At 42.7% G+C, this 12320-nt stretch overlaps 1 protein-coding gene across 5 annotated transcripts in view; it reads right to left on the bottom strand.

Annotated features, from left to right (window-relative positions):
- The window catches only part of FER (FER tyrosine kinase), a 456972-nt gene that overhangs the window by 277963 nt on the left and 166689 nt on the right, over window positions 1-12320 (bottom strand). Inside the window, exon 1 of one of the 5 annotated variants that reach the window (XM_070794114.1) lies at window positions 1093-2945. The exons of the other annotated variants lie outside the window; for them this stretch is intronic. Within the exon in view, the coding sequence (XP_070650215.1) occupies window positions 1093-1230 (138 nt within the window). The 5' untranslated portion in view covers window positions 1231-2945. Of the gene's footprint in view, window positions 1-1092; window positions 2946-12320 lie in introns of those variants that run through there. 5 annotated transcript variants of the gene reach the window in all.

Below are 12320 nucleotides of genomic sequence, written 5' to 3'. Positions count from 1 at the left end.
AATTAAATTTAAACTGCAAAAGAGCATGTAAACATATGCGTTAACTAACAAACTTAAGATGGAACCCCATTCTTACATAGAAATGACAGGCACTAAAATCCTAAAATACTACTGTGTTCCAGATAACTGAATTAAAACACAAGAACTGATGGTAAAAGTAGTACTGAACTATACAGTTACACATCACAGTGAAAAGCTTCACCAGGCATCATTACTGATTACTTAATACCATCCGAGAAAAATATTATTTCCCTTTGCTGACAGAAATTGAAACTAAGAGGGTCAAACTGGGCTCACCAGCCAATAAAGAAACTGAAATCTGTAGATAAAGAAACCATAACCCCGCCACAGAGGTTAAACCGGCACTGCTTCTCCTCAGACGGCGGCAGGGCGGCCCTCCCCTTCCCAGGACGCCTGCCTCTGCCCACCGGGCAGTGATTCTCCTCAGACATGATTCTCCTCAGACGGCGGCAGGGCGGCCCTCCCCTTCCCAGGACGCCTGCCTCTGCCCACCGCGCGCAGTGATTCTCCTCAGACATGATTCTCCTCAGACGGCGGCAGGGCGGCCCTCTCCTTCCCAGGGCGCCTGCCTCTGCCCTCCCCTCAGTGACTCTCCTCAGATGGCTGCAGAGCGGCCCTCTCCCTCCCAGGGCGCCCGCCTCTGCCCTCCGCGCGGTGATTCTCCTCAGACGTGATTCTCAGACGGCCAGAGCGGCCCTCCCCTTCCCCAGGGCGCCTGCCTCTGCCCTCCCCTCAGTGACTCTCCTCAGATGGCTGCAGAGCGGCCCTCTCCCTCCCAGGGCGCCCGCCTCTGCCCTCCGCGCGGTGATTCTCCTCAGACGTGATTCTCAGACGGCCAGAGCGGCCCTCCCCTTCCCCAGGGCGCCTGCCTCTGCCCTCCCCTCAGTGACTCTCCTCAGATGGCTGCAGAGCGGCCCTCTCCCTCCCAGGGCGCCCGCCTCTGCCCTCCGCGCGGTGACTCTCCTCAGACGTGATTCTCCTCAGACGGCTGCAGAGCGGCCCTCCCCTTCCCAGGGCGCCTGCCTCTCCGTCCGCACCCCCGGGGTGGGAGGACGCCCCGGGCCGCCTTACCTGCTCCCTCCTGACCTCCGAGGTGGACGGGCAGGAGGCCTCGGAGCTGTCCCCGGGCCCGTAGGACTCAGAGGGCTGTGGGTCACAGGCAGCCTCCGGCGCGCCCTCACCCTGAGAGCCCCGATGGCTCCTCTCCATGGCGGGCCTCCGCCGAGGGCCGGGCGAGGGCTCGCAGGAGGCACCTTCTCTCGGCCTCCCTGGAGCCGGCAGCCAGGGCAGGAACACGGGCTCTGCCGCTGGGCACTGTCTCCCCCTGTCGGCACGAAGTCTGACACTCAGCTCCAGGAGGAGAAGGACTCACACACGCCACGAAGGGAACGGATGTACTGGGCCACAGACTGTGAAGACCCACTATTTCAGAAACAAACCCACGCTGCAACTGACCTTTTTAAATAAAAATACCTTGTCTCCTCTCTATACAACCGGTAGAAGTCATCTGCTTTAGAAACTTGGATCTTGAGATCTCCAAGAACAGACCAAACTTTCAAGCACTCCTTGAAACAAAAATCTTGTAAAAAGCCTTCTTAAAAAGCCTTTCTCAACCCAGTATATTTTAATTGATTTCAAGAAGGGATAATTCTCCAATGCTTTATAATTCATCTGATTCAAAGAGAAAGAATCTAAATTATACACAAAAATAATCTTTAAGGTCTAAATAAAAACTAAAGATATCTGTACAGAAATGTGTTGAGCTTAACAATGTACAATGAGGGGAAAGGGCTGGAGAAGCAGTATCATGCTCAGGATACTTAAAATCACAAATGTTTAATTTGAAAATAAGGCTCCTGTTTTGTTACTCTGTTTTATACTAATTTGTTCACTGCTACATAAACCCTTGTTCTATTCATTCATTTCTTTAGAAGAAGGCACTGTGCTTCTACTAGATGCCAGATACCATATTCAGATACTGTGCTGAACATTCTTTAAAACAGGCCAAACTCCAAGAAACTTTTTTTTTAAAACAAGTAAGAAAAAAAAGGAGAAAAGCAAGAGAAACCAATTACACAAAAGTCTTACTCAATAAAACTTTCCTAGCTCACAATTTTGACATAAAGTCTCTTTCTTTAAATCCTTTGCTTCCTTTTTCAATTCCATGCACTTAAAAAAAAAAAAAGAGGTATCTCCTGTATAATTTCCTCTACTTCTCAGTCTAAACACATACACATTTTGATTTTGCTGTTACAACAATCATTCATTTTTATATCATGTCCATTAGGGAAAAGCCTCATTTTATATTTTGAGAATAACTTAATAAAATGTTAGAATTAATGAATAATAATAATAGACAACATAGGATGGGGAGCCTTTATGAGCCAGACCTTCTTTAAAACATCTAGGTAGATTATCTCAGCACAAGCTGGAATCAAGATTGCCAGGAGAAATATCAATAACCTCAGATACACAGATGACACCACCCTTATGGCAGAAAGCAAAGAGGAACTGAAGAGCATCTTGATGTGAGTAAAACAGGAAGAATGAAAATGCTGGCTTTAATCTCAATATTCAAAAAACTAAGATCATGGCATCCGGTCCCATTACTTCATGGTAAATAGATGGGAAACAGTGGAAAAAGTGACCAAATTTATTTTCTTGGGCTCCAAAATCACTGCAGATCGTGACTGCAGCCAGGAACTTAAAAGACGCTTGCTCCTTGGAAGAAAAGCTATGACTAACCTAGACAGCATATTAAAAAGCAGAGACATTGCTTTGCCAACAAAGGTCCATCTAGTCAGTTCAGTTCAGTCGCTCAGTCATGTCTGATTCTTTGCGACTCCATGAACCGCAGCACGCCAGGCCTTCCTGCGTATTACCACCTCCCAGAGTTCACCTAAACTCATGTCCATCAAGTCAGTGATACCATCCAGCCATCTCATCCTCTGTCCTCCCCTTCTCCTCCTGCCCCCAATCCCTCCCAGCATCAGGGTCTTTTCCAATGAGTCAACTCTTCGCATGAGGTGGCCAGAGTACTAGAGTTTCAGCTTTAGCATCATTCCTTCCAAAGAAATCCCAGGACTGATCTCCTTTAGAATGGACTGGTTGGATCTCCTTGCAGTCCAAGGGATTCTCAGGAGTCTTCTCCAACACCACAGTTCAAAAGCATCAATTCTTTGGTGCTCAGCTTTCTTCACAGTCCAACTCTCACATACATACATTACCACAGGAAAAACCATAGCCTTGACTAGACGGACCTTTGTTGGTAAAGTAGTGTCTCTGCTTTTGAATATGCTATCTAGGTTGGTCATAACTTTCCTTCCAAGGAGTAAGCGTCTTTTAATTTCATGGCTGCAATCACCATCTGCAGTGATTTTGGAGCCCCAAAAAAGTCTGACACTGTTTCCACTGTTTCCCCATCTATTTCCCATGAAGTGATGGGACCAGATGCCATGATCTTCGTTTTCTGAATGTTGAGCTTTAAGCCAACTTTTTCACTCTCCTCTTTCACTTTCATCAAGAGGCTTTTTAGTTCCTCTTCACTTTCTGCCATAAGGGTGGTGTCATCTGCATATCTGAGGTTATTGATATTTCTCCCAGCAATCTTGATTCCCAGTTTGTGCTTCTTCCAGCCCAGCATTTCTCATGATGTACTCTGCATATAACTTAAATAAACAGGGTGACAATATACAGCCTTGACATACTCCTTTTCCTAGTATGGTTTTTCCAGTAGTCATGTACGGATGTGAGAGTTAGATTATAAAGAAAGTTGAGTGCCGAAGAATTGACGCCTTTGAACTGTGGTGTTGGAGTAGACTCTTGAGAGTACCTTGGACTGCAAAGATATCTAATCAGTCCATCCTAAAGGAGATCGGTCCTGGGTGGTCATTGGAAGGACTGATGCTGAAGCTGAAACTCCAATACTTTGGCCACCTGATACGAAGAACTGACTCATTTGAAAAGACCCTGATGCTGGGAAAGATTGAGGGCAGGAAGAGAAGGGGACAACAGAGGATGAGATGGTTGGATGGCATCACAGACTCGATGGACATGAGTTTGGATGGACTCCGGGAGCTGGTGATGGACAGGGAGGCCTGGCGTGCTGTGATTCATGGGGTCGCAAAGAGTCAGACACAACTGAGTGACTGAACTAAACGGAAAGCTCACTTAATACCCCACGATAACGTTATGAGACAGGTTCTATCACAAACTTTAGGTTATATAAGAGAAAACTGAGGCATAGAAGTCATACAGCCTATATGGCTTGCCCTAAGTCATACAGCCAATATGCGGGTAACTCAGAATTCAAGTCCAAGCAACTCTACTTCAAAAATCTATAGAATTAACTTATACTCCACTTCTCAGGTTAAATCTCTACTCCAGCTCACTGAAAGTATTCTGTTGCCAAAACAGAGCCTCAAAGGATGTATTAGCAATTTATTAATTTTTTTTCTATATGCTGACACACTCAAGAAACAATGAATTTTGATTCTCAATTTTCTTTCCTTTGCCTCACGTTTTCCCTAGACCATTTTAAAAATATAATTTGTAGTTTTACACCTACAAAGATTTACTTGTATTTTCCTACCTTTCTTTATTTCCTGTAGGTTTTATTTATTGTTTCAATATTCACGGAGCATTTACAAGACGCTTGGCATATAAATTCACAGGCTCATAAAATCACAAAACTTTAAATCTTAAAACAATCTTGGAGATAAAATAAATCAAAATTAATGTTCACAGTCAAGGAATATAAAGTCTAGAGAAGCTAGATTTCTTGCCTCTTGGTCTAGCACAGAAAAAAAGCTAATTCAGTTATTTCTCCTGTGATCATCTGTACCCATTACTTTTCATCTTCACAATTAGAAAAATTTTATGTCATCTAGATACTTCACTGGGCATCCCTGGTAGCTCAGCAGTAAAGAATCCCGCCTATCAATGCAGGAGACACAGGAGATGTGGGTTCAACCCCTGGGTCACGAAGATCCCCTGGAGAAGGAAAAGGCAACCCACTCCAGTACTCTTGCCTGGGAAATCCCATGGACAGAGGAGCCTGGAGGGCTACAGTCCATGGGGTCTCAAAAGAGTCAGACACGACTTAGCTGCCTAAACAACCACAACAAGAAACCTCACTAGGTAGTCCTTCAGGTCACTTCTAAAGATAACAAGCACAACGGATGCTGTATCAGTGTCCGAGGTCTGCTGTTAACAAAGCACTGCACGCTGGGCGGCTTAAAGGGAAAGAAATCTACTTCCTCACAATTCTAGAGTCTGTAAGTCTGAAATCAAGGTTCTGACAAGATCATGCTCCGCAAAACCTCCAAGGAAGTAGCCTTCCTTGCTCTTGCAATCTTCTGCTTGTAGCAGCGTAACTCCTACGTCTGCCCCCATCTTCACGTGACTACATGTCCTGTATGTCAGTCTATCTGCTCTCAAGGGCACCAGTCATACTGAATCAGAGCCTACTCCAATAACCTCATCTTAACTTGAGTACATCTACAGACACTATCGGAGAAGGCAATGGCACCCCACTCCAGTATTCTTGCTTGGAAAATCCCATGGACGGAGGAGCCCGGTAGAATGCAGTCCATGGGGTCGCTAAGAGTCAGACACGACTGAGCAACTTCACTTTCACCTTTCACTTTCATGCATTGGAGAAGGAAATGGCAACCCTCTCCCGTGTTCTTGCCTGGAGAATCCCATGGATGGCTGAGCCTGGGGGGCTGCCGTCTATGGGGTCGCACAGAGTCGGACACGACTGAAGCGACTTAGCAGCAGCAGCAACAGACACTATTTCCAGTTAAAGCCATATTCACAAGAACCGGGTGTTGGGATTTCAACGTATCTTTTTGAGGAAACAATTCAACCTGTAACAGGTAGGATTCTTAATAGCTATGTACGTTGATACCATTCTAATGGCAGAAAGTGAAGAGGAACTAAAGAGCTTCCTGATGAGGGTGAAAGATGAGAGTGAGAAAGCTGGCTTAAAACTCAACATTCAAAAAACTAAGATCATGACAGCCAGTCCTGGAAGCAATGATAGATTTTATTTCCCTTGGCTCCAAAATCACTGCAGATGGTGACTTCAGCCAGGAATTATAAGACACTTGCTCCTTGGAAGAAAATCTATGACAAACCTCGACAGCATATTTAAAAAACAGAGATATCACTTTGCCGACAAAGGTCTGTATGGTCAAAGTCACAGTTTTTCCAGTGGTCATGTATGGATGTGAGAGTTAGACCATAATTCTTCAGTTGAAGCTGGAGAATTCATGCTTTTGAACTGTGGTGCTGGAGAAGATTCTTGACAGTCCCTTGGACTGCAAGGAGATCCAACCAGTTAATCTTGACAGAAATCAACCCTGAATATTCACTGGAAGCCTTGATGCTAAAGCTGAAGCTCTAATGCTTTTGGCTAACTGATGCAAAGAGCTGACTCATTGGAAAAAGACTCTGACACTGAGAAAGACTGAGGGCAGGAGGAAAAGGGGGTGGCAGAGGATGAGATGGTTAAACAGCATCACCAACTAAATGGACATGAATTTGAGCAAACCCTGGGAGATAGTGAGGGACACGGAAGCCTGGCATGCTGCAGTCCATAGCGTCACAGAGTTGGACATGACTGAACAACTGAACAACACCACCTTGATTTTTACATTTTCCAGTTAAAGAAATACCTATTTATTCCTACCTTCTGATTTCTGAGTTTAAACCTTTTGTTGGGCCAATGCTAAAAGTATATTTCCTACCCAGTGGTGACTTAATATGTAGTAATCTTTAGTAAAGAACATTGCCAAGTCTTTCCTAAAACCTAAGTAGATGATTTTCTGTTCTCTATTACTTTCATAAAAAAGAACTCTAAGAATTATCAGTTAGGCATGATTCCTTCCTTAGAAACTATTCCCTTTCCCCTAGAATATTTTTTTACTTAAATATTTGATGATTCTATTTATTATTATGAATTCTAACAACCTGCCCAATATTCAAAAAATATTTACTAAGTCTCCTCTATTTGCCAAGTACTGCTCAAGGCCATGGAATTCACAGTAACAAATTCAGTAACAATTCACAGTAAACAAAATGAAAGTGCCTATCTTTGTGGAGCTACAGTTTGGGGGTCTAGCAGGGACTATAGGGAAGACAATAGACACCGAAATCAGAGATTCGTATATAATGAAATTCCATAGCTAAATGAATTAGCTATTTAACATATAAATACACATTTTAAAGTATTTAATGCATAGAAAGGCAAAGAAGAAACCTATGCGTGCATGCTAAGTCACTTCAGTCATGCCTGACTCTTTGCGTTACAGCCCACCAGGCTCCTCTGTCCATGGGATTCTCCAGGCAAGAATACTGGAGTGGATCACCATGCCCTCCTCCAGGGGATCTTCCTGACCCAGGAATCAAACCTGACTCTCTTATGTCTCCTGCACTGGCAGGCGGTCTCTTTACCACTAGTGCCATCTGGGGGCTTCCCTGGTGGCTCAGCTGGTAAAGAATCCGCCTGCAAGGCGGGAGACCTGGGTTCGATCCCTGGGATGCAAAGATCCCCTGGAGAAGGGAAAGGCAACCCATTCCAGCATTCTGACTGGAGGATCCCATGGACTGTAGAGTCCATGGGGTCCCAAAGAGTTGGACACAACTGAATGTCACCTGGAAAGCCCTAGAAAAAACCTACCATATAGTAAACATTAGCCAAGAGAATAGTAGTAGCAGCAGCAAAGATACTAGAAGTGCCACGTAAGAAATGGAAAAGCATGACAAGATAATCACGGCAAGGTGCAGCGAGGCCGTCAAAGAGCCTATTACACCTAGAGTAGTCAGAGCGCTGTCTCAGAATGACATTTGAGTTGAAATGATGAAAAGAGTTCTTCCTCTAAAGAGGGAGGAAACAGAAAGACCCTGAGATGGGAGGCAGCGTGACCTGATCAAAGGACAAATAAAATCGGGAAGGCCAGACAGCAGGGGGTGAGAAGGGGTGGGCAGCTCTGCTCAGCGGAGGTAGGCAGGGACGTGCTCGTGCAGTTTCAGCTGTGCTGAGAAGCCTCGTTCTAATTACACTAGGGTGCCCCTGGAGCATATACGCAGGAGAGACACAAGACCACAAGGAGGGTGCTCAGCCACACCACGGGAAACAGAAGCGTGGGAGGCAAGGACACAGGAGCAGGCCAGGCTGCAACTTACAGAGGGCTTTCTCAGGGTGACCGCAGGGAAGGAGCTGACGAGACGTCAGATCTGGGGGGTATTTTGGAGGCAACACCATGAGAACTTACAGACGGAATGGATATGAGATTTCTGAAAGTGTGAACACAAGGGTGACGCCCACGATTTTCTGCTTTAGCAGCTGATTAAAGGTGACACCATTTACTAAGAAGTGGAATACTGTGAGAGTGGCAGGTTTGAGGGTTTTGACCAATAAAATATGACATTGTCAGTCCAAATATGAATGAAATGATCAAATTCTAAGTCAGTCTCTTAAACAAAGTTCACTTTAAGTACGTCTTCTTTAGGCAAATAACTGTCACCCATTATATAATACCAGAAATAACAAAGAATTTTAAATGATATGAATAACCAAAGCACTATTTTCACATATTCAAGAACCAGCTGGCAGGGTGATGACTTTTGGTAGGCATGCTAAAAATAGAAAACCTTCACATATAAATTTCAAAACCGTATGCATTTATATTATTTTTAAAACGTAAGGTTAAAAAATAGCTCAATTTCAGAAATTTGGTTTCTCTGACACTGAGCTCCACCTGCTGGTAACTTATCTTTAGGTATTACACTACAAAAAAAATTTTTTTTAAGTTTATGTAGAATATAGCTTCCAACATGAATAAACTGAAAAATCACATTTAGAATACATCAGTTCAGTTCAGTCGCTCAGTCGTGTCCGACTCTACGACCCTGTGAATCGCAGCACGCCAGGCCTCCCTGTCCATCACCAACTCCTGGAGTTCACTCAGACTCATGTACATGGAGTCAGTGATGCCATCCAGCCATCTCACCCTCTGTCATCCCCTTTTTCTCCTGCCCCCAATCCCTCCCAGCATCAGGGTCTTTTCCAATGAGTCAACTCTTCGCATGAGGTGGCCAAAGTACTGGAGTTTCAGCTTTAGCATCATTCCTTCCAAAGAAATCCCAGGGCTGATCTCCTTCAGAATGGACTGGTTGGATCTCCTTGCAGTCCAAGGGACTCTCAAGAGTCTTCTCCAACACCACACTTCAAAAGCATCAATTCTTCGGCGCTCAGCCTTCTTCACAGTCCAACTCTCACATCCATACGTGACCACTGGAAAAACCATAGCCTTGACTAGACAGATGTTTGTTGGCAAAGTAATGTCTCTGCTTTTGAATATGCTATCTAGGTTGTTCATAACTTTCCTTCCAAGGAGTAAGCGTCTTTTAATTTCATGGCTGCAGTCACCATCTGCAGTGATTTTGGAGCCCCCAAAAATAAAGTCTGACACTGTTTCCACTGTTTCCCCATCTATTTCCCTTAGAATACATCATGGTAACTTTTTCTCTCTTTATAGCTACCTTTTATTAGCTATATGCCAGGTACTGTGCTAAGCATTTTTTAAAACATTACCTCATTAATTTTCAAAACAATCCTATGAGATTTCTATGACTTGGTACATTTTACAAGTAAGAATATTTACCTCAGAAAGGCTGTGTGACTTCGCATATGGTCATATCTTTAACAGCATAGACAGGATCTGAACTAAACTCTCTCTGACTACAAGTCTGCTGGCTTTGTAAACCGGCGACAACGCTGAGAATTTAGACAGAAAATTCTGAGCTTGAATCTGCCACTTTGATTCTGATCAAATTCCTTAATCTCTCCAAGTTACAATGTTCTCATCTGTAAGGCAGGAATCACTGCTTCCTTGGAGGTTGCTTGCCAGTGACAATATTTTATGTCTAGCATGCAGTTTCTTTTGGTAATTCTACTGAATGAACATATTAGAGCAACCTAACGTACGAGGCTTTAATTGGCCAAATGTCAATGAGTCAAATCCACTGTCTCTAAAAGAATAATCTTTTAGGAAATTTTAAATTTTGAATTGTAATAGACAGTGAAAAAATCTGTCCAGAAAAATCCTCCAAGATGGAACATTTTAAATAACAGCAAGATTTTCAGAATTCTTTACTTATCTTTAAAATCTATAGAGTGATTATACATAAAGCCAATAAAAAAAATCTACCAAGTTAAATTAAGAATGATCACCTTGTAAACAGTGAGATAAACAGTGAGACATCAATTTATCTTGAACATTGCAAGTAAAAATTGAAGTTTAATGTTGACAATTTCCTTTTAAATCATTAGTAATAGTTTCTAGCCCTTGAAGGACAAGCTTTAGATAATTTTATGGGAGCTTTGTTTTCACAAACATATCAAAATTATTTTAAACATATAAAATATTTCCAATAACTTTCAAAGAATATATAGGTCTTCAACAATTTTTAAACATAAGCTAATTTACTAGTAAATCCTTCTAACCTTGCAGATCTACCTGCAAACAAGTATAGGATACCTGCAGTTGAAAACTTTTTCCAGGGAAAATAATCACTCACTGCATAAGCTAACTGCAGCTGAGAAAAATGGTACTAAGAATCATCAGAAGTACATACAGCTCATGAATTATTCTAAACCGAGATTATATTCCTGGATAGACTCAATTTACAGACAGCTGTATTTTTAAACATCCATGGACTGTTTCTGATGTTATGGCCTCTACTTCCATGAGGGATTCTAGATTCTGAAAGAGATGGCCTTATGAATCTCTTTCCAGTGTGAGCTGCAGTGATATCGTCAAGGGCACTGTCACGGCAGAAGTCAATGTTAAAGCCTCCAGAAGAAATTCTATTACAGCTAAATACAGCAAAAAGCTCTGCTTCTCTTGCAATGTGACATGCTTTCTTTTATGTAACAGTAACTACCAACTTTATCTTCTTTTCCATTTTGGCCTTTGGGAAGCTTAGAGACAAAATAATGGCTCTACTGTAGTGACCAAGCATGTTATAAGCTACAGAGTGTTTCCTCCCGTCTTCATACCGCTGTTACAGCCTCCCTTTTTTCTGGTTCTGGTTTTATTTTTTATTTATATTTTTCTGAGTATCATTATCACTAGCTACCTCCGATACTCTGAGGACTAGGCAGGAAGTAAGTGAGAGGTGACACAAGTGTATAAACGAGTAAATCTGAAATGTAGACGAAAAGCCTGGAATGTGAAGATTATAAATTCCCAAAGCTCACAGTCTTTTCGGTAAACAACTTAAAACAAAACCTGGTTATCTAATGTTGGTGACATCACTGTCTCTGCAATTTTCAGACCCCTAGACACAGCCATTCTACCAGGCTGCCGTTTTTAGAAGTGACACAGCTGAAGCTTCCAGCAACGGCTCTTTTTCACTTCCTGTCAATCGGCTGAGGAACTCTGCGGAAACAGGAGAGGACACAGGAAGACTTCCTCGTGTTCTTTGCTTTTCAGCATTCTAATCCCCAGTCACACTGTACAGCCACCGAGCAAGAAGTCAAGCTGTCTCTGACTCTGACGCTGCGAGACAGGAAAGAGGCAACATCCCTAAAAACCATCCAAGAAGTTCTACAAGGAATGGCAAACAAAAGCTAAATTAGGCTTTCAAATTCCTATGGAAAACAACAGACCAGCGTTCTCTTCACAGCATGGCTAGGCCATGCTTGTTTTACTCCTCACATACCAAGTATCTTAAGTATCTACACAAATTATTTCATCACTTTAAAAGCACGGTCTGTATTTCAAAATAGATATAATTTAATTCCTCAGCACAATTTTCAAATTATAACATGCAACCACTAAATTGAGACCTCTAAATTGGATGCTGTCGTGAAACGCTAGAAAGTACAAAGGCACTTTGCCTTGGTGAGTTAAACAGTGGAGACAAGAATCAACGTGCTCGTACCGACAGCATATCTACATCTCTAGGTACATCAGTAAAAAACAAGAAACCTCAAGGGTCTTCATTATTACCAAAAGAGCCTGGCAAAGAACCCTTCTGATTAAATACATTTTTAATATATTAAGACAATTATACAAATAAAAGGTGATATAAAATACTCACGGCATCATATCAGAAAACACTGCCTGATCAACATGTAGGGTCCCATGATCAATTTGTTTTTATTAGTTGTAAACTCAGGAATTAAATTATTGAAAGCATGATCAAATGTGATATAAACTATGGCTACAGAAAAAGTCTATGCATTTTCTATTATGCACAAATGGAGGACAACAAAGGATCTCAGT

The sequence above is a fragment of the Bos indicus genome, chromosome 7 (genome assembly GCF_029378745.1).
Source record: "Bos indicus isolate NIAB-ARS_2022 breed Sahiwal x Tharparkar chromosome 7, NIAB-ARS_B.indTharparkar_mat_pri_1.0, whole genome shotgun sequence".
Classification (NCBI taxonomy): domain Eukaryota; kingdom Metazoa; phylum Chordata; class Mammalia; order Artiodactyla; family Bovidae; genus Bos; species Bos indicus.
The sequence above is the reverse complement of the archived record's forward strand: the minus strand, read 5'-3'. Positions and strand labels throughout refer to the sequence as shown.